This window comes from Pelophylax lessonae, assembly GCF_965119305.1.
Source record: "Pelophylax lessonae genome assembly, chromosome: 2".
Classification (NCBI taxonomy): Eukaryota; Metazoa; Chordata; class Amphibia; order Anura; family Ranidae; genus Pelophylax; species Pelophylax lessonae.
The window spans coordinates 492,299,844-492,322,704 of record NC_138769.1 but is presented as its reverse complement, the minus strand read 5'-3'; the positions used below and the strand labels follow the sequence as shown (position 1 = coordinate 492,322,704).

At 44.1% G+C, this 22,861-nt stretch overlaps 1 protein-coding gene across 3 annotated transcripts in view; it reads right to left on the bottom strand.

The window, feature by feature from the left end:
- The window catches only part of UGGT2 (UDP-glucose glycoprotein glucosyltransferase 2), a gene marked incomplete at its 5' end in the record, with an annotated part of 753,177 nt that overhangs the window by 392,224 nt on the left and 338,092 nt on the right, over window positions 1-22,861 (bottom strand). For all 3 annotated transcript variants that reach the window (XM_082245311.1, XM_082245312.1, XM_082245313.1), the window contains 2 exons: window positions 2,829-2,952; window positions 9,527-9,691. In XM_082245311.1, coding sequence (XP_082101437.1) covers window positions 2,829-2,952; window positions 9,527-9,691 — 289 coding nt within the window. The remainder of the gene's footprint in view (window positions 1-2,828; window positions 2,953-9,526; window positions 9,692-22,861) is intronic.

Here is a 22,861-nt window from a genome sequence, read left to right as displayed (position 1 = left end):
CCTTTAATTAATGCCTATTGGGCATCTTGGACCCTGAGATAGGTCATTCATACGGTATCTAATGATCCAACGCCTCCTATACCTGGCTAGAAAGAGGATAGCCAGATTCTGGATGAGTCCTTCCACACCTACTATTAAACAATGGATTTAACATTTTAACTCCATACTATTGCTAGATTGTAAGCTTTAACGAGCGGGGCCATCCAATTCCTCCTGTATTGAATTGTATTGTCTTCCCTCATATTGTAAAGCTCTGCGCAAACTGCTGGCGCTATACAAATCCTGTATAATAATAATAATAATATTGAGAGAACAACTAGCATACAGACATCACAATGCCAAAAGCAAATTTCACAGAGTCTGGCAGTGCTGGCTGGACTCCCCCAGGACTGGCTCCCCCTCAAATGGTAATGGATAGAGTACTGCAGCTTTAAATTAAGATGACCGCAACTTGGTTAGTTTGTGAGGACCCCACCATGAGAACACTGGTCAGTTTACCCCGTCTCTTGTTTCTCTATAAGTTTAAAAAAAAAAAAAAAAGTTATTACTGATGTCAGGACCTTGTCATAGATGTACTGTATATGTAGCTTACTTGTCATTGGTATTCTCTAGTCAGGAAGACTGCTCTAGAGAACTGGTATATGAAGTGGAATGAGTCGAAGCAACGATATTCCTCCCTTATCTCACTGTATTCATTCTCCTATGCTTATGTATTCTTATTCACGTGGAAAACCATGTCGACATATTTTTGTACTGAATTTTATTTTCAATAAATTTTGTATTTAAAAAAAAAAAAACAACAACTCTGAATAGCAAATCTCTATTTGGAAAAGATATTCCCTAGCGCTTATATTGAAATGCTCCTCCTTCTCAACCCTTTTGGGGCATATAGCTAGTCCTAGTCTCTCCTCAACATGTGTCTACAGCCCTTCAGCGGAAAGCAGTACAACATGAGAAATGTATGCATAGGCTTATCTCCTATTAGGAAATATATGCAAAAAATGTAAGGAAATTATAAACGTAACCAGCAGCCATTGTAGGAAAACAGCCAAAAGGGAGTGCTGTTTTCCTGAGTGGATTATTAAAAATGCACATCTGTTTACAGCGTGTGCATGCGCCATGAACACTTAAGCCTAGTACACACCATGAGTTTTTTTCTGTTTAACCCAGCGGCTTGAATGAAAAAAAACTGACAGCTCTGGTTGGAGCCGCTGTACAAACAATCCAATGTTAGTACAGCAATCTCCCCTGCTGAGCTATGGTGTTCTGACAAGGGGATGTTTTTTATTGAAACGGCTGATGTCGCCCAACATTCGGCCCGTGTTTATTAGGCTTTACATGGCCTGTGATTAGAAGGCCTTTTGATTGTTGTGAACACATCAATCACAAAATCACAAGTGCAAAAACTGGCTGTGTTTAGATACAACCAGCCCCCCCCCCCCCCTCGTTCTCACAACAGCTGTTGATCACTTCTACTCTTTGCCCTATATCCTACTCCAGCTTAAAGAAGGAGATCACCTTGACAAACTTAGGTATAGTGTTTTATACTTAATTTTTTTTACCAAATTAACCTCAACCAGAAATAGCCATATTTTTTGCATATTCATAGAAGCTATATGCAAACATATAATGAACTGTGTGCAATGCAGTTGTACATGATTCAAGTGCCTGATGTATCTGACAGATCCTCAGAACATTACTAAATTAGCTTGCCATCTGCCATCCAAAAGCCAGATTTAACCCACTACCTGCTTAAAAAAATGAAATAGCTTTGGTCTACTTTCCAAATAGGTCATTTTAGGGGGTTTGGACATAGCAATTTTTGTTAAATGTTTTAAAACAGAAAGGAAGAGAAACTTTTTTTTTTTTCTGTATATAGGAAAAAATATAAACAACACACAAAAATAGTGGTTATTGATTAACGCCAAAAAAACCCACTATCTGTTTAACCGCTTGTCGATCAGCCGCTGTAGTTTTACCGCGGTAGGTCGGCTCTGTCTCGCAAAACAACTTACCTGTACGTCGCTTCACTGGACCGCTAGTGGGGCACGTGAAAGCGCCGACTGGCCACAGGGGGAGCCAGTCAGCGGGTCTGGCGGCAGCGATGTCTGCCGGGCACCCGCGATCGCTCCACATGGAGACAGAATGGCGGTCTGCTGTTGTAAACATGGCAGACCGCTGTTCTGTAAGTAATGAACACAGGGATCCTGTGGTCCTCTTATTTAGAAACACATGTCTCTGTGTTAATTGAGCATGCCCATCCCCCACACAGTCAGAAAGCACCACATAGGGACACATTTAACTCATTGATCGCCCTTGGTGTTAACCCCTTCCCCTACCAGTGTCATTACATAGTTACATAGGTTGAAAAAAGACACAAGTCCATCTGGCTCAACCAAACCAAATATGCTATACATTGCCTACAGCTTCTTTGGAACTCTTGTTTCAATTTGACTTACAATAAATCTTTTATCTTCATCGTTATCATCCATTGTGTCTGTTTCCATTCTGTGGAACTACAAACAACAGCCTACCATTAACAGCCAGCAAGTGTGAGCACATGTACTATGATTGGGCTGGACATACTCACATCCCCCAGCGCTCCACATAGAGGTTCTTTTGTTGTTTGTTCAGAATTTTTGGGATCATTAAGGTACCCAGTGGTTCCTCTCAGCTGCAGGTGGATACTTAATCAATGCTTTTTATGGTCCATCATAGAGTGCCATATTTTTGTATTTGAATTAATTTAAACAGCTTGTGTTAGACTGCCAATCAAGTATTTTAATTTAAGCAAGACTATGGAATGAACCTTTAAAAAGTTACTTTACCTGATCTTGATATAAAGTTAACATACGTCTTTTCACTGGTAAGAATGTAAGGATTCAACCGAGTAACTATGTTGGGCTGCTCCATTAAAAAATCCACAGCATCTGAATTCTCATTTAGCAGACCCTGTATTAAATACAATAAAAGGAAACACACGCTAGTGATATCAAAATATGTACATGGGGTTGCTGGATTATGGCCTATTTACCTTAACTGCAAACAACTATCTCCACATGGTATGTTATGTACAGAATGCTGGGGGATAGGAGTATGTAATGTACAGAATGCAGAGGACAGGAGTGTGTAATGTACAGAATGCAGAATGCAGGGGACAGGAGTCAGCATTAGTATACATTGAGGTAAATAGTCCCGCACACAATAGAGATTACAACACGCCTAAAAACTATTAAGCCATTTTAGTGTGCTAGCAAAGGATTTTAGATCTTAAAATAATATTTGCTTTGAGATGCAGCAGATTTTTATATTTTAGTAAGTTTTCTTTTACTTAATCTTTTTATATTTACTTTCAATGTGGAATTTAGCAAACTAAATCTCATTCAGTTAGGTTTACATCTAACTCAACATACTCAACCTAGCTCCCTTAACCTAAGCTGGCCATTAGCAGCTGTATTATCATTCAGATAATACACCGAAACCACCTGCAACAAAATGACAACACAACAAAATATTTATTTAGATTGATTTTATTTTATATGCATTTTACGGTAAAATACCATTTTCTCTTTCATTCACTGATGGACACAGCTCTCCAGTATTGTGAACCATTGGGAAATCCCCTAGCAGTGCCAAACATGAGGGGAGGACAACAAAAAAATCGAAAGGCTAAACACAATAGCCAACCGGGTAAACAGGAGCTCAACAACAAAAAAACTACTGAAGCCACAAATGGAACAATACACCCCCAAAAAAGGAACAGACCCTCTAAAACAGCAGCCTGCAAAACTTTGCGGCCAAAAGAAGGATCTGCAGATGCCTACATATCCACTTTGTAGAATTTAGTGAAAGTCTCCATCGAAGACTAGATGGCTGCCTTGCAAACCTACGCCACTGTCGCCTGATGAAGGAAGGCCCAAGAAGCACTAAGCGCCCGAGTAAAATGCACTGTTACAGGGAAAGGAGGAACCTGACCCCTGATTGGATAGGCCTGAGTTACTGTCTGATCCATCTGGAAATGGTCGCAGAAGCGGACAGCCCCTTTCTTTGCCTGTCCATGATCACAGAGAGTCTAACCTCCCAAAAGACTCCATGGCTGCCAAATACACCGGAATTGACCGAACCACATTCAAAGCATCCAAAGCAAATTCCTTAGGATGCTTGGGCCTGGGACACAGGGAAGGCAACACAATGTCTTCCTTCAAATGTAAATCATAAAATACCCTAGGAAGGAACGACAGACATGAGTAAAGAACCACCGTATCTTTGTGGACCACCAAGATAAGATACCACCACCAGCTCTGACACCCTGCGAGCAGAAAAAGATCACCAAAAAGGCAGCCTTCTGGGACAGCGTAAGGAGGGGAATCACCCAAATATTCTTAAAGGGAGGCTTTTGGAGAACTGAAACTTCAGATCCCACGGCGGTAAAGGAGACTGCACTGGTGGAATCAGATGTCGAACACCTTGAATAAAAGGTACACACCAGAGAATGCGTGGCCAGGATTCGCTGAAAGAAGACCATCAAGGCCGACACATGGTCCTTGATGGTACTCATGTATAATTTCTGTTCATTACCTCGTTAAAGGAAGGTCAAAATCCGAGCCACCGAAAAAGAATGAGGGTGAACAATTGATTCACACCACCAAATGTATGCTTCCCATGTACGATGGTAGATCTTCCTAGATGCAGACTTTTTAAGTTCAGCAGTGTCGGAATCACTGACACAGGCAAACCTCTATCCTTGAGCACCTGGCTTTCAACAGCCAGTCCGTCAAAGCCAGCGACTGTAAAGCAGGATGGAAGATTGGCTCTTTGGACAGGAGATCCTCCCTGAGAGGCAGTCTCCAAGGGACGTCGACGACCAGCCAGACCAGGCCGGCGTACCAAGGCCAGACCGGGGTCTCGCCGGTCTGAAGGTGCCACTAGAATGACCGGAATCCCCTCAGCCTTGATTCTGCACAAAAGCCATGGAAGAAGCTCGAGAGGAGGGAAGGCATAAATCAGATAATACTGGCCCCATGGGGCCAGCAGAGCGTCTGTGGAGTCTGCCAGAGTATCCTGTGACATTTCCACAAACCCCGGTACCTTTCTGTTGAGCCAGGACGCCAACAGATCCACCTTGGGGGTGCCCCACCGGAGACATATCTGATGAAACACGTCCGGATGAAGGGACCACTTTCCTTGGTCCAACACCTGCTGACTGACATAATCAGTCTGCCAGTTTTGAACTCCTGGAATGTGTATGGCAGAGAGGCCCGGAACCAAGGGTTCTGCCCACTGGAGGCTGCCAATCGAACAACAAAGGGACTTCCAGCGCTAACTGTGATATCTCTCACTCCCAGGAATGAATAAAGTCAAATTACCGTGTGGTGCTTCTGCTAATTAAGCATAAGTCAGTGAATGGGGGGGGAGGGGCAGCAGCGCTATCCCACGGTACATAGTCTACAATGTAACTCAGGCAGGCTTGATGGAAAACCTTGGAAAGTTTATTTATAAAAAATATATATAATGATGATTAAAACATAATAGAATGCGTTCCAAACCAGATCTGTGGCGTTGCTGGGGGTCACAGGATGACCAAGCCGCTGGGTGAGCCGGAACTGTGTAGATGATCACAACAGGGAACCAGGCAGGAGGAAGAAGGATCTTATGTGCCAAAAGCAGACCTGACCAGCCGGTAGGGTGGTGTGGCTTCCTCCCACCTGATAGTGTGGCTGCTCGCACAGAAGCAGTGTAGATGTGCCGCAGAGCCGCCAACCAGAGGTATCCACAGCGAAGGCCGCTACTCGGAAGCGGCATCAGCAAGCGTCGGGACCCGGCCTGGAAAGCATCTGGGTTGCCATGACGACATGTTTCGCACAAAGCAAAGCACAGCAGTGCGAAACGTGTCGTCACGGCAACCCTGATGCTTTCCAGGCCCGGGTCCCGACGCTTGCTGACGCCGCTTCTGAGTAGCGGCCTCCGCTGTGGATACCTCTGGTTGGCAGCTCCGCGGCACGTCTACACTGCTTCGGTGCGAGCAGCCACGCTATCGGGTGGGAGGAAGCCACACCACCCTACCGGCTGGTCCGGTCTGCTTTTGGCACATAAGATCCTTCTTCCTCCTGCCTGGTTTCCATCAAGCCTGCCTGAGTTACATTGAAGACTATGTACCGTGGGATAGCGCTGCTGCCCCTCCCCTCATCCACTGGAGGATGTCGGCTACTTTCAGGGCTGCTAACACACTCTTTGTTCTGCCCTGGTAATTGATATAGGCCAGCGTCATGGCATTGTCCGACCGGGAGCCAGGGGAGATAAAGTGTCCAGTGATCCAGGCACAGCCTGATCGCCTGAAGTTCCAAGACATTGGTCGGCAGTCTAGATTCCTCCAGCGTCCAAGAACTCCCAGGACACCTCCCTACCCAGAAAGACTGGCATCCATGGTGACCATTGTCCAATACAAGGGGAGAAAGGATTTGCCCTGCCGAAAAGCAAAGCCATCAGACCAGAGACCCCTTGGTTTCCCGGCTCGGCCAGATCAGATTGTCCAGAGACTTTGGACATTCTGAAGGGACCTTATATGGAATTGTGCAAATGTAACCCCCTCAAAAAGGTAGATACCATCAGGCCCAGCACCCGCATGCAAGTCCAGGGGGATTACCATCTGCTGGACAGCAGAAGATGAATCGCAGCATGAAACTTCTGGAGTTTGTCCAGAGAAAGGAAAACTCTGGCTATAGCTGAGTCCAGAGTCCGACACAGATAATCCAATTTTCTGGATGGAATCAGAGCAGATTTCTGGTAATTTAGAAGCCAACCGAAATCCTTTAGAGTCTGTATAGTGATCTCCACATTGTCCATCAAGGCAGCGGAGAACTCTGCTCGCAAGAGGAGGTTGTTCAGAAAGCCCAGTACTGCAATCCTCCGCTGATGTAGCAATGCCAGAACTGGGGCCAACACTTTTGTGAAGACCTAAGGAGCAGAGGCGAGACCAAAGGATAATGCCATGAACTGATAGTGCTCTTCTCCTACAGCAAACAGGAGGAAGCGCTGGTGTCGGGCACACATTGGAATGTGCAGGTAAGCATCCTTGATGTCAATAGAGGCAAGAAAATCCCCCTGATGTAGGGATGCCACTGCCGTGCTAATGGACCCCATCCTGAGCTTCTGTATCCGCACAAAGCAGTTCAGGGCCTTGAGGTCCAGAATCAGAGGTACCTTGAACTTTTTCTTTGGGACCGTGAACAGGTTAGAATAAAAACTCTTAAACTGTTCTGAGGCTGGAACCAGGACAATCACACCCTGAAGCAGAAGGTCTTGTACCGCCCCAAAGAGAGCTCGCAATCAGTCCGGGACAGACGCACATTGGAAGGGAAGAACATTTCTGGAGGGCAAGAACAAAACTCGATCTTGTAACTGAACAGTACCACATCGTGGACCCATTTGTCATTTATCAAAAAGGTCCACGGTCCCAGAAACCAGCAAAGACATCCCTCCACCCCAGGCACAGAGGAAGGCGCACCTTCATGCTGAAGGAGCCTTGTCCGCGAATCTAGAGAATCCCTCTCTCGGCTTGCCAGACCAGGGCTGCTTGGAAGTTGAAAGGTGTTGAGCCCTTGTCAGTGGATCCTGAGGGATGAAAAAACGTTGTGAGCCGAGAAAGACAGGCCACATGTGTGACAAGGTTCTTTACCCTTTCTAGCCTATGAAGAAAGATCCTCTTCCTCCCATATGTGACTCTTATTGATGTAATCCAGGATGGCCCCCAAACAGGCAATGGCCCTGAAAAGGTAAATTAGTCAGAGCTTTTTTTTTTTTTTTTATAAGTCTGGTCTGCAGACCAACCCAAGCCACATTACATGCCTAAGCACCACTGCCGAAACAGACAGCCTAGAAATCAGGGAAGCCGCATCCAAAGAGGCATCACAGATAAACAGCAGCCCTTGGACCAACTGGTCCACCAGTTCAGCAAAAGCAGGGGGAAGCTGCTCACCCTCTAGGTCACAGTGCAAACGTTTAGACCACTCGGTCAGAGTTTGCGACACCAGGGCAATAGCAAAATCCAGCCTAGGTGCTGAACCTGCAACAGTGAAAATATTGTGGGCCACAGCCTCCGCTTTTCTGTCAGCCAGATCTTTAAAAGCAAGCGATTCCTCAACCAGAATCATGGTTGCCTTATTAAAACTGGAAAAAGAAACAGGTCGCACTCCATCATGGAATGAACAAGCACGGAGACCTGTGTGAAACGTTAACAGTCCCTGTCTATTTGGCATGACGATATTTCAATAAATTCAAGCAACTTCATTCCATGACGGAGTGCGACCTATTTATTTTTTCTATAAATACTTTCACGGTGGTGAGCCGAGGTGAGCACCCAGCTGGATTTCAGAGCACAGCTGATTGAGCCTGAGCGGTGTTGCTCTTTTCTTTGCATTATTAAACCTGGAAACCAGGGGGGTCCACCACCAGTGGAACAGTCCACTTCTTGAGGAGGGACTCCTCGAAGGGTTACCTCAACGCTAAGTGTTTAGAAACCACAAAGACGCTTTGGACATTCCTGCACTTTTGCCACAAATCTGTCAAAGAAGGAGGGATAAGGAAACACTTTTGTAGCATGAAGACAGCTTGTGAGTGCAAAATGGGACAGCCACCCTTGCCGCAGCTTCAGCTGTATCCTCCATTTTTAAATTTTCACACACAAATACACTCAGTGCGTCCACCAGTACCTTTTTGTGCGCAGCCACAGGTGTGGAGGAATCATCCTCACTATCCGATAATTTGGGGAGCGTAGCCATAAATGGTCTGTTCAGGAGTAGCATTGTCCGCTAAGGACTTAAACTCAGCGTAAGACTGTCATTTGGATATTTTGACCCATGAGATTGAAAACTGAAACTGATCCTAATTACTATATATACAGTAATCTACTTCCAGTACCAGCCTCCTGTAAAAAAATAAAAGTCAGCAGCTACAAAAACTGTAGCTCACCTCAGTCGGTTTCACCTGCTGTCTTCATCCTCTGCAACGGCATCTTCACTATGGGCATTTGTCTGTGACACCTTGCAGCTTCATAGCAGGGTGCCCGCTGCACATTGTGAATGGTGGATACAGTCTTCTGGGACCTGTCACATGTCCCAGAAGACTGTAGGAGGGAGGAGAACTTCCGCTCCGATCGCCTAGGCAAGTGCGACTACTTGTCAAAATCCACTCCCCCCTGTTTTTCACAAGTGCCATTTCTTTAAGATTGGGGAGCGAGTTCTTAAATTAGAAGTTCCCCTTTAGGGTGTAGCTCTGCTTTAAGTTACTTTGTCTTTGCTGAGTAATTGATTACTGTCAACTTTTCCTAAACAAATTACTAAAATATTTTTTTCTCTTAACTGTAGCCTTCTACTGAATAGCATAAGCACAAAATAAATATAATGTAAAGATATAACTTCTGCGAACTATGTCTGAAGAAAATGACAGCTAGCACATTATGTAAACAAAGTTTTAACTAAATATTAGAATGGCATATCTGTCTCATATGCTTTGCGAATGATAAGCTTACCATGAACACTGCCCTCTGGAAGAAGCCTGTGGCATCTATGATCCTCTGCAGAATAGTCGTCTCCATCTCCTCCACATCCATTTCTTCAGTGTTAAAGGGTACACCATTAAACAGGGCTTGAGGCAATGGACCCAGGCCACTCTTCCTATAAAAGGTTGCTCCTGCCTGTTTAAATCAGAAGCATAACAGTCTGAAGCAGAGTGAATATGACTGTGACATGAACTACACTAATATTATAAGACATGACCATTAAATGTCTGAACAGGGTGAGCTTTGCAACATTTATAGCTTAATAAGTTATTAGCATCGTGACAACATGATCAGGAAGAGATTCCTCTGTAGAAAAAAACAAAAAAAAATGTTATTCTCTCTACCCTTAATGTGAAGGAGAATTGCAAGAAAGCCTATGCTTAGAATAAATGGCACATACCTTAAGATGTCACTGTGTGCTCCCAGGGAGCTTCCTGTTAGTAAGTGAGGACACCTGTAGCGAGGTCTGATGCATTCAAACAGTGTTCAAAAATGAGGAAGTCATATAGCAAAAATGACCACCATAATTTTCCCTCAAATGCGTAAGTCAATTACAGGGGTGATCTAACCTAAACTCATGTCTGGGTAAGGAAGAGAGAATGTACGCATTCAGAAATAAAAACCACCAGCTTAGGACATACACTGATCCTAGGCAGAACAGCTTAAGTGGAATGCAAAATTCTCTACACAAGCCTGGTTGTAAACAGTCTCCTTAAACCTTCATAAAGCCAAAGACTCTTCTGCAGCCATGCATAGAGGCAAATACACATTCTGATCTGGGTTTCTTTTTCAACTATCAAAACCCACCTCTATTTCTATTCCATAATTTGTATAGACAGACAGTTAAATCATAAACAGTGATGCATGAGAAGATGCCAATCAGACTCCAAATATGCCTATGTTACAATGTCCAGCAGGCAAAATGGAAAACAACAAAACCCCTAATCATCATATGCATCGAGTTTATATTTAATTATCTATCAAATTGTAATTTCATTCTAATCAATGGTATATTGGTTGACAGACTGCAAAATCCTATCATCTTGAAATATAGATACAGCTAGAATACTTGGCATTAGGGATTGTCTGCTGAAGTATAACACTATTCCAGCACTCCTACAGCATACCCCTCAGCTCTTTTGATTAAGTGGGGCTGGATCAGCAACACCCTCTAGCGGGTCAACAAAAAGTTACTGCTTTTAGCATCTGCAATTCTTTCCAGTATCAAAACAAAAAAATTCATAGTAAAGCTGGAAAAACACTATACAACCTTTGTTGTTCGATTTCCTTTAGATTTACCCTCTATGTAATGCACGACTTGCCTGATTAAAAGTGTTTAGGTTTGACCTCATATTATATGGTTTTGGTAAATCTAAAGGAAAACATCTAAAGAGAATTGTATAGTGTGTATCCAGCTTTAGAGTCATTCAGGAGAGCTATTGACTCCCAATACATCAGAGTGGACTACGCTGCAGACCAAGTATTGTGCATTAAAAGACCAGGTGAACTTTGCTAATAAACTTTCACTTTAAATCCTATTTATTTTACTGTTGGTAGTTGGCTGTTTTGTATCTATTTTTTTTTGTAAATATTTTTTGAACACTTTTTCCATTAAAATTATATTTTAAATTGTGATTTTTTACCTGCCCCGTTGATGCTCAATCTCAATCTGCAGTTTAATACAGTTTTCTTGCCAGATTGAAAAATCTGCAGTGGGTGTGGTTGAGTATGCGTTACCATCAGGGACCTAGAGAAAAGTGTGAGAGGGGACGTACCAGAACTCACCTGGTTTATCTTGTATATTTAGGATAAAAACATCAGAAGTTTAGGGTATTCCACAACAATTGTTAAGGTATCTAATTGTATAGACAGGCACCTCTTTAGCTCTGCTAGCAGTTAAGCAGGTCTATCTTAAGCACACTTAAGTTGGATACACACTATACAATTTTCTTTAGATTTTTTCCTTTAGACCTACCAAAATCATATAATATGAGGTCAGACCTAAACACTTTCAATTTGTATGCAATCAAGGCAGGCCCTTGCACTACATAGTTGAAAGTAAATCTAAAGGAAATCTACCAACAAAAGTTGTATAGTGTGTATACAGTTTTAGGATGTGCTTCAACAAAGCATTCATAAACTGTAGATCAGAATATCATATAAGGAATGCTATGGAGATATATTAAATACTAGGTAAGAATTTATTTAGAAGTACTGTAATCGTTCAGGTTCTTATATTTCCTGAGGGCTAAATTTAAATGATCTCTCTACAGAAGTTCCTAGCACTGTCTCTCTTAGTAACCATTTTAAAAAACATATCAGGATGGCTCTCTCTTCCAGCTGCATTGTCTTTAAAGTGAACCTATAAGTTCAACACCTTGTTGCCCCTGTAAGTACACTTGCTAACCTTCAAATACATTTGTAGTACCAATGCCCAGGGAGTCAAGGGATCCTATGCACACAATATAGAGGGCCAACGTATAACTGTCTATACAATAGTCAGATGCAAGAGGCTCAGCTGCCAGCACACTTGTTGTTTGAACAATAGGCTGAATGATGGGGGTAGAACTTTATTTTCAAGATAGGTGGAACTTAAATCCTGTTTGAATAGTGGACCAGGCACTGTGATTAGTGTGCACCAGGGATCTAGGGATTGCTTGAATACACAGAAATTGCATTAAGGAACAACCTACATGCTTTAAAGGCACCACATAGTACACACACTCTGAAAGCACTGAAACAGAAATTAACATTGAAGGGAGAATCAAGTAAGGGGAGCTTGGCAGTTTGAGTCAGTCCTTACATTAGGGACAGGGACTGTAGATTTAGCCTTGTATATCAACAAGCAGACTACTCTTGAAATCCCAAAGCCACATGAATATACAATGCTCCAATAATGAAGGAGTTATAGATTTTAGTTTTATTTTCAGAAAAGTTTGATATGCCAAAGAGTCAAGTTGTCTAATAATTACCCATGTGACTAGTTACGCATGTGACTTTTGAAGAAGTTTGTAGAACAGCAATCTCCTCTAGATTATCCATAAAATACACAAAAACAGTGATAAAACAAACTTATTATTAATGTTCCTGTTTTGTAGGCATTTCTCTGATGAACTGCTTTGCATCTTGATGAGGCAATTAACAGCTGGGAAACAATAATGAAACTCCATCAAATACATCTAAAACATGCTTTAATATGCCTAACTAATGTTTCCCCAACCAACAGTTTGCTTGTAGTACAAAATCATAAATTAGACGCCACCTCCCACTCCAGACCCCTCTTCAAATGCCACAGGCGGAAGAATGAAAGACTAATCTCTAACTTGTGCCATTTATCTTATTATTAGAATTGCCAGGCTTTGATTTGTAATTTTTGTGATGCAACATAAACAAATAGGTTTACTTTCATAGCTAAAGAATGTAAAGACCTAAGCAAATCTGTACTTTATAAGGAACTTGTCAGCAGCTGCAGTCAGAGAGTTAATGATGCACAGCCAAATAATTTCAATAATAAATTGCAGGCATTTCTTTTCTCTTTGGAGAAGTAATATTTTTAACGTCTGAAAAGCATTTCATACACTGTATATAGACAAGTGTTTTTCAACTATTTTTTAAATTATTGTCATACTATACAGTATAGCCACTGTTCTCAAGGCCTTTCTTCCAAAGTACGGCCCTCGTACACTCTTATTCATTAGCCCAACTTCTTAAACCTGCACATTTGCATAGTTTCATAAGGTCTCATATACAGGAAAAATACCACACAGTATGCACAGAAAAGGTTGAATGTACGAAAATAGATCTTTGCTGACTGGCATTAAAGAAGTAAGATTTCCCATTAACTGTACAGCCATTTAAAAGGTGCATCTCCCAATATTCGAATTAGGGCCAAAACCAGCAGATGATATGGCTCCCCAAATCATCACTGACTGTGGAGACTTCCCACTGGACCTGATGCAACTTGGATTATGTGGTTGCCACTCTTCCTGCAGACTCTGGGACCTTGATTTCCAAATGAGATGCAAACTTTTCCACAATCTGTAATAATTTGGGGAGCCATGTCATCTGCTGGTGTGGGTCCACTGCGTTTTATCAAGTCCAAAGTCAGCGCAGCCCTCTACCAGGAAATTCTAGAGCACTTCATGCTTCCCTCTACTGACCAGCTTTCATATTTCGTTTTCCAGCAGGCCTTGGCACCTGCCTACACTGTAAAAAGTACTAATACCTGGTTTAATCATCATGGTATAACTGTGCTGGATTGGCCAGCAAACTCGCCTGACCTAAACCCTATAGAGAATCTGTGGGGTATTGTCAAGATGAAGATAAGAGACACGAGACCCAGCAATGCAGATAAGTTGAAAGCCACAATCAAGGAAACCTGGTCTTCCATAGCACCTCACCAGTGCCACAGGCTTATTGCCTCCCTACTACGCCACATTGATGTAGTAATTCATGCAAAAGGAGCCCCGACCAAGTTTTGAGCGCATACTATATTGTACATGGACATACTTTTCAGTAAGCCAACATTTTTGTATCAAAAATCCTTTTATTGGTCTTATGTAATATTCAAATTTTCTGAGATACTGAATTTTGGGGTTTTCACTAGCTGTGAGCCATAATCATCAAAATTAAAGAAAGAAATGCTTGAAATATAGCACTCTGGGTGTAACACATCCATTTAAAATATATGAGTTTCACTTTTTGAATTGAATTACTGAAAAACTTTTTGATGATATTCTAGTTTTATGAAATTGCTTCCTCTTTCGCATGAGTAGCTTTATTACAAAAGCAGCAAGAGAAACTCCACATGGGCCTTTCCTCTGATGCATTTTGCCACCTACTGGGGTCTAATCATACAGAGTCTCTATTTGACTGCTGATGACTAAGCAGAAATGAGCACCAGTTTAAGCCCAGGTGACTAAGTAATAGGAACATACTTCCAAATCATGACATACTGACAAATATGGATGTCATTACATACAGCAGCGTAGGGATTACTTAATCAAGAGTTTTCATATACAGGCCAGCTCTACCACAGAGGACAAGGATGATGTGTTAATAGTGGTCTCCCTATAAAGTTTACTTTAAACTAAATTATCCTTAAATCCAATTACCCTATTTTAGATTTTCTTCATCTGGGAAGAGGACAATAAAGTCAACAGTTTATGGATCACATTGTAACATGTAGAATAAATACCTTTTACCTACTGCTTAATCCTGCAGTCAAGTGACACAATCTACTTGCTCTGCACACCAAAGTGCTGTTGCAGTCACCTGTGTTGCATGAATGTATATTGTAGCACCCTCCTAGATAGGTGCTAGAGAGTGAGTATAGTTTTTGGCTCTGTCTGCCTATCACCTATCAGAGGAACAGCAGGTAAATTCTAGATTTCTCTCCGCTTAACAGGGAGCAAGATCTGTGAGTTGGGTCTGCTCAATGTGCTCAGTGTGTGATTCATGTGGTCTGAGGGAGTGTCCCCACTGATTCAATGGGGAGGCACATTGGATAGTGGAGGAAACCTGGCCAATGAGTACACAGACTTTTATACAGCCCCCGGGATTGGCACAGACTGCTGTCTCGGTGCATTGTGGGGTGAAGTATAAAAAGCCAAGGGGCACATGTTCTCAAGGTCTTTGGCTGGTGAGCAGAGTCCCCGAAGGGGGGTGGCGGCTGCCTCCTTTTCTGCAGTGGTTGGAGTATGGTCAGAGGCGGTCGGCCTGTTGAGCCAGAGGTGTGAAGTTGAACCCAGAGATCCAGGAGAGCTGACTGAAGGAGTTGAAGCACTGGAGAACCTGGAAAGCAGTATCGTGAGTACAGAGGATCGTGCCTAAGGGCCTGACCAGGAAGGGGGCCACTCCGGAGTAATCAGTGTCAGCTGGTGGATAAAAAAGTGGGTACTAGGTGTGTGCCCTGAAGATAAATACTAAAAGGAACATTATCTCAGATTCATCTAGTGGCAGGATGAAGCTGTGGCCTGGCCGCATTCTCAGATAGAAGTCCTCAGTATTGTGAATAGTTCAAGTGTTGGGAGTATCCCACTCATCCCTTCTCCCATCCCAATATCAAATAAAACAAAAACAACAACCCCTAAGGCTGTTCATTGACTGAGCCAAGAGAGTAAAGTATTAAGATTCTGCATGCAGTTGCTACGGGTAACCAAGGGGAATCCAAAAGTGTGAAAAACCAGCAGCCCTCAAGGGGGCAGTGCTACATTAGGTTTTGCACAAAAAAGACACAGCTCTCCATATTCTGAACCATAGGGCTACATTAAATAAATAATATTGCTGCGCCAAGTGAATAAATCAATCCTTACAGATAAAAATATAAATATGAATATGTTATGTGACCAAATCTTATCACAATCAATCTAAATCAATCCATAGACTGTGATGCCAAGTGATAAAATCAAAACGTAAACCGTTATTATAATAATAGTCCCAATTCGCAGTGAAAAAAGTGACACAGTAATAACTGAAAAACAATCTTCATCCATGAACGTGATCAAAGGTGCTGCATGCTTCACTCCAAGTGCTCCTGGTGACTAGTGAAAGACTAGCAGCTCACCTTAGAGATAGACTCCCGAGAGTGAAAATACACTCTGGGATAATCACAGTTGCTTGGTCCGCCTTCCTATCACAGCCTTCAGATACTCTCTCCGGGAATATAAGGCATCCGGTGTGGAAATAAAGAGAGATCTAGTGCTCTCTGATTTATAAGGCTATTTATTTATACATAAAAGATGAAAATACACTTACACTTTCAAGCACTTAGAGTAGTGCGGACTTTCTAAGCATCTGACGAAGTCTATGACGCAACCCGTACAGGGGAGGAGCCTGCACGTCATCACGTCGATTCCCGGAGGCTACAGGCAGTGTTTAGATGCTTAGAAAGTCTGCACTACTCTAGTAAAATTGATGTCTTTTTTCCCACAAATAGAGCTTTCTTTTGGTGGCATTTGATCACTTCTGCGATTTTTTATTTTTTGCATTAAAAAAAAAAAAAAAAAAAGAGCAACAATTCTGAAAAAAAAAAAAAAACTATATTTTTCACTTTCTGCTATATAACATTCCCCCCCCAAAAAAATTGAAAAATCAAATTTTTTCATCCTTTTAGGGCAACTTGTATTCTGCTACATATTTTTGGTAAAAAAAATCCCAATAGGCGTATTTTGATTGGTTTGCGCAAAAGTTATCATGTCTACAAACTAGGGGAAAACCTTAGACTTACCGGTGACGGTATTTCTAAGAGCCTTTCAGGACAGCACCTGGAGAGAGCGCAGCTCCACCCATAATTACAGGAAACACTGCAAGTTTAAAAGCTCCTCCTCTTCCACCATGCCTCAGTTATAGGGTATCCTCCGACATGCTGGAAAACATAATGAAATACAACAACCACCATAGGTTAAAAATTACAAACATAATAATACGAAAAAAGAACCAGGGAAGGTAGTTGCTGCTGTCCTGAAAGGCTCTTAGAAATACCGTCACCAGTAAGTCTAAATAAGGTTTTCTCAAATCGCCTTTCAAGACAGCACCTGGAGAAGATAAGCGAGTAACTTACACTTAGGGTGGGACCACTGCCCGCAGAACCTTTCTGCCGAAGACCTGATCCGTAGCTGACAACAGGTCCAACCTGTAGTGTCTAAGGAAGGATGAGAAACTAGACCAGGTAGCTGCTTTGCATATCTGTTCTGGCGAAGCACCAGCTCTTTCGGCCCATGAGGTTGCCACTGACCTCGTGGAATGTGCCACAATACCTTCTGGAGGTTCCTCCCCCTGGGCCATATAAGCTTGCTCAATAGCCCATCTAAGCCACCTTCCTAGAGTGCTCTTGGATGCTCTTTCTCCCTTACGAGAACCTGAAAAAAGAACAAATAAAGCCTTTGTTTTCCTGAATTCATTGGTTACAAGAAGAAAACGAAGGAGATATCTTCTTACATCCAGCGTATGGCAAGACTCCTCCTGAGTGTTAAAAGGAGTTGAGGAGAAGGTTGGGAGCACGATTTCCTGGGTACGATGAAAATTGGAGACAACCTTTGGAAGAAAAGCTGGATCTGTACGGAGCACTACACGATCCGAAAAAACAGACAAAAAAGGACCCGCAACTGAAAGGGCACGAATCTCACTAATTCTTCTGGCCGAGGTAATAGCTATCAAAAAGATTGTCTTAAGTACTAAACTCTTCAAAGGAACTTCTTCCAAAGGTTCAAATGGAAATTTAGTTAATCCCTGTAATACAATGGATCGATCCCATTTAGGGAACACCTTGAGGGCTACTGGCCTGTTGCAGGCTAAGGCCCTAAAAAATCTTATAATTAAAGTCTCTTGAGATAATGTTCTCTCAAAAAAAACTGAAAGAGCCGCCACTTGGGTTTTAAGGGTGCTGGCTGCCAGGCCCATTTCCATTCCTTCATGGAGAAATTCCATCACTGAAATTAAATTCAAACTTCATATTTCTTAATGGAACACCAAGAATTATATTTTTTCCAAACCTTCATATAAATGGCCCTGGTTACCTTCTTTCTACTGGAGAGAAGGGTAGCAATGAGCTTCTCAGAAAGACCCCTGGCCCTTAAGAGATCTTCCTCAGAAACCACGCCGTCAACTGAAGTCGATCTGATTCCGGATGGTTCAGGGCCCCCTGTGTCAGAAGATCCTTTCTGGACGTAAGCTTCCAAGGTGGTTCTGAAGCCAGATTTAGAAGTAGAGCAAACCAAGGCCTTTTTGGCCAAAAGGGCGTGATCAGAATGAAATCTGTGGCCTCTTCCTTGAACTTCCTGAGAACCAGTGGTATTAGTTGGAAGGGAGGAAATGCATAACACAGGGGGAAGTCCCAATGATGAGCAAGAGCGTCCAAACCCCATGCCTGATCCTCCCTGGAAGGGAAAAGAATCTCATAACCTTGGCGTTTTGTTGGCTGGCGAACAGATCGATGTGAGGAAACCCCCAAACTTCTGTAATCATCGAAAAAACCTCCTGATTCAGACTCCATTCTGCCTCCACCACTTTTCTTCTGCTTAGAAAATCTGCCAGGAGATTCTGTGACCTTTTTAGATGAATCGCTGTTAGAGAGGCCACGTTTTGCTCTGCCCAGGAAAGCAGCTCCATCGCCAAATCTGAGAGATTTCTGCTCCTTGTTCCCCCTTGTTTTGAAACATAAGCCACTGCTGTTATGTTGTCCGAAAGAATCTGAACATGTTAACCCCTGAACATGCTGAAACGCCCGGAGACCTAAAAAGATAGCACTCAATTCCCTCCAGTTGGATGACCTTCTGGCTTCCGACTTGGACCATGTCCCTTGCACCGTCCGACCGTCTAGATGGGCTCCCCATCCCCAGGCACTGGAGTCTGTGGTCAGACATTTGTTTTGGGGAAAAGACCACATCAGACCCTTCTCCAGATTCCTGGCATCTCTCCACCACCAAAGAGCTCTTTTTGCTCTTTTGGCAATCCTGATGGGTTTTTCCAGCAATTCTAGATGTGACCACTTCCGCAGGATATCCCTCTGAAAGAGACGGGAATGAGACCTTGCCCACTGAACAAGTGGGATGGATGCGGTGAGTAAGCCCAGAGCAGCCATAGCGGATCGTACTGACGCCTAGACATTGGTCTGCATCCGAGCGACTGCCGCCTGGACCTTTGAATTTTTCTCTTGAGGCAGAAAAACTCTTTGAAGGACTGAGTCAAACATGTATCCCAAAAACCTTATCCGCTGGGATGGAACCAGATTGGACTTCTCCAGATTCAGAAGCCATCCCAGGCTCTCGAGATGGACTCGGGTCTCCTGAAGGTGCACCAAACACTGACTGTTGGAATCCGAAAAAATCAGATCATCTAGATATGGGACAATGGAGATCCCCCTCAGCCTCAGAGGCTCCAGGGCTTCTGCCATCACCTTGGTGAACACCCTGGGAGAAGAAGAAAGGCCGAAGGGAAGAACCCTGAACTGGAGATGCCAGACCGAATCCCCCAGATTGACCGCCAACCTCCAAAACTTCTGACAGGATAGATTTATTGGGACATGTAGATAGGCGTCCCTTAGATCCAACAAAGCCATGAAGCAGCCTGGGGACAGAAGCTTGGTTACAGAGTAAATAGTGTCCATCCTGAAATGTTTGTATCGGATTGACCTGTTCAAAATCTTCAGATTTAGAATCAAATGATACTTTCCGGAGGGCTTCTTCACCAAAAAGATGTGAGAATAGAACCCCCGACCCTCCTGACCCCTGGGAACTTGAATGAGAACCTCCTGAAGAATCAGCTCTTCTAATAGAGACATCATTGCAGAAGCTCTCTCCCGGTCCCTTGGAAGGGGAGTAACCAAAAACCTGCTTGGAGGGGTTCTTGAAAATTCTAGGTTGTATCCCTGAGCCACAATGTTCCTCACAAAGGGACTTGAGGATACTTCTTCCCACCGTGGGAGGAACCACAACTATCTTCCTCCCACTGGGAGAAGAATGTCACTTGCTTTTTGCAGACTGCTCAAGTGGTTTGAACAGTATTCCGCCTCTTCCTCTCTGTGAGGACCATCTTGATCTCTGGTCCTGATCCCTAGTTCTCTGGGCTTGCGGAATAGGACGAAAATTCTTCTTGGGAGGTGGTTTCTTTTTTGGAGGAAAGGCCTTTATCCGCCGTTCTATCCAGAATAGCCTCCAAATCTGGTCCAAAGAGCAGATCTCCTGAAAAAGGCAAACCACAAAGTCTGACTTTAGAGGCCGAGTCACCAGACCAAGTCTTCAGCCAAATCGCACGCCTAGCAGCGTTCACCAGAGCCGACGATCTGGCGGACATCTTAATTGATTCAGCTGATGCGTCAGCCATGTACTTAATAGCCTTAAGGAGCAGGGGAAAGGATTCAAGAAGGTCTTTCCTAGCTGTTCCAGCCTCCACATGCCCCTTGAGCTGTTCAAGCCAGCATTCCAAGTTTCTGGCTACCACAGTGGAAGCTATGGTCGGCCTAAGGCTGGATGTAGTGGAATCCCAGGCCTTCTTAAGGAGGGAGTCTGCCCTTTTGTCCATAGCATCCTTCAGTACCCCCATATCCTCAAACGCCAGATCTGTGTGGCGAGATACCTGGGAAAAAGCAGCGTCAACCTTAGGCTTCTTATTCCAGAGATGTGCTTCATCCTCCTCAAAAGGAAACCTTCTCTTCAGGGATATGGGGAAAAGGGGGCCCTCTCAGGATCCTTCCATTCATTTTTAATTGAATCCGTAAGAACCTTGTGGACAGGGAAGACCCTATGCTTGAGCTGATCTAAGCCCTGGTACATTCTGTCGTGTACGGACATCTGTACCTTTTCCTTCGGGATTTCCAGGGTAGTATAAACTGCCTTCAGCAACTCATCCACTTCTTCCAATGACAGCTTATATCTAGATGCCCTAGCCGTTTCTTCCTCCTCCTTCTCTTCATCACAATGAGTACAGGGAGAGTAAAGTACTTGCTCCTTCTTCCTCTGAGTCACAGGCCTCTGCCAACTTAGAGGTGAATGCTTGGGAAGTTGCCCATACATTCTGCTGGGAATCGGTCTGGGAACCTGATCCCTTGGACAAAAGGGAGCGGACAGAGGTCAAAGTGTCCGTAAGCTCTTTAACAGAGGCAAAAAGATCACTATTCTGCTGAGCTGTTTCTTCTTTAAGTAAATCCGCAATACAGGTTTTGCAAAGTGGCTTAGGCCAGGAATCCTTAAGGGGATTTTTGCAAGAAGGGCACTTCCTTGCTCCTGCTCAAGTCCTGGCTTTAACCTAGAAAGAAAAAACCACCCATCAGCTACCTAACCTAAATAACACTAAACCAACAGTGACAAATGCCAGAAAACGTGACCCCACAAAGCCAACAATAACAGACTCCCAGACAGGAAGAAACCTGCAAAACTGAGAACATACACCCCAGTACAGCAGGGCAGGCTCCGAAAGGAGGTACAATAAACAGATCCATAAGCCCAATAGTAGAGAAAAAGAGGCACCACTGTACCTCACTTACCTGGGCTGGGCCGGTGCTGACGGCGCCTGCTTCCGCCGATGCTGCTGGTCTGTCTTCCATCCTGCAGAGTGTGCAACAGAACAGGGCAGACCCTCCAGGCCAGAAGGCGATTTAAACTCTGCTCCCCGCGTCCTCCTCTGAAGACCGGAAGTGGAATCACCGACCTCTGACGCGCCGCCATCCTCTGCGATCTTGGTGGCTGGAACCAAAGCCACCACGCCCCGGCCGGAAGTCCCGCCTACCTAACCTGATGTCCCCCGTCAGCCTTGGCCGACATGCGGGGAGAGATCAAAACAAAACTCCCCGCCTGAGCTGCCTGCCAGCTCAAACCAAGCGGACCCCCGGCGCGAGGCTCCACTCCCCTGAGCCAGAAAGGACGGCCGCTCCGGAACAACCCCTTTGCAATCAGGGAGGGGTGCTGGGATGGTCACTACGGATAGCCAAAAAAGACTAGGGGTAAGTCCACCCTGACTCCACCTGGAGAGAGCGTAGCCCCATAACGTAGATTCCATGCAGTGCCTCCACCATGGCGGAGGAAACACAAAAACTGAGGCATGGTGGAAGAGGAGGAGCTTTTAAACTTGCAGTGTCTCCTGTAATTATGGGTGGAGCTGCGCTCTCTCCAGGTGCTGTCCTGAAAGGCGATTTGAGAAAGATTTATGTCATTTTTATTTATTTATTTTTTACTAGTAATGGCGACGATCTGCGATTTTTAGCGGACTGCGACATTGGGGTGGACAGATTGGACCCCTGACATTGACACTTTTGGAGGGGATTAGTGACATTACTACAGTAAATCGGTGCTAAAAATATGCACTGTTACTTTAATAATGACACTGGCAGGGAAGGGGTGATGAAAGGGTCAAGTGTGAGCCTAGGGGAGTGATTTCTAACTGTATGGGGGAGGGACTTCTGCAATCAACACAGAGACCTGTGGTCCTAAATAGGAGGATCACAGGCTCTCTTGTGTTCATTCCAGAGAGAACAACGGTCTGCTGTGTGTACAACAGCAGACCGTTGGTTCTCTCTCAGCGTGGCCCGTTTGCAGGTGCCCAGCGGCATTTGGTGCCCCCGGATCCATTGATCAGCTTACCCGCTTCCTAATGGGGGCAGGCACGCGCCCCCGGGAGCACTCCTGCCAAACGCTGGACCGGTACGGTGGTTCACGCAGCCGAGCCAGCCTGCTACAGTATATCTGTGGCGGGCAGTCAGCAAGCGGTTAAATGGAAGTCAGAGACCACCTTAGGAAGGAAAAACAGACGTGGGCGAAAAAAAACCCTTATCTTTGTGTATCACCAGATAGGGTGTATACAAGATAACACTGC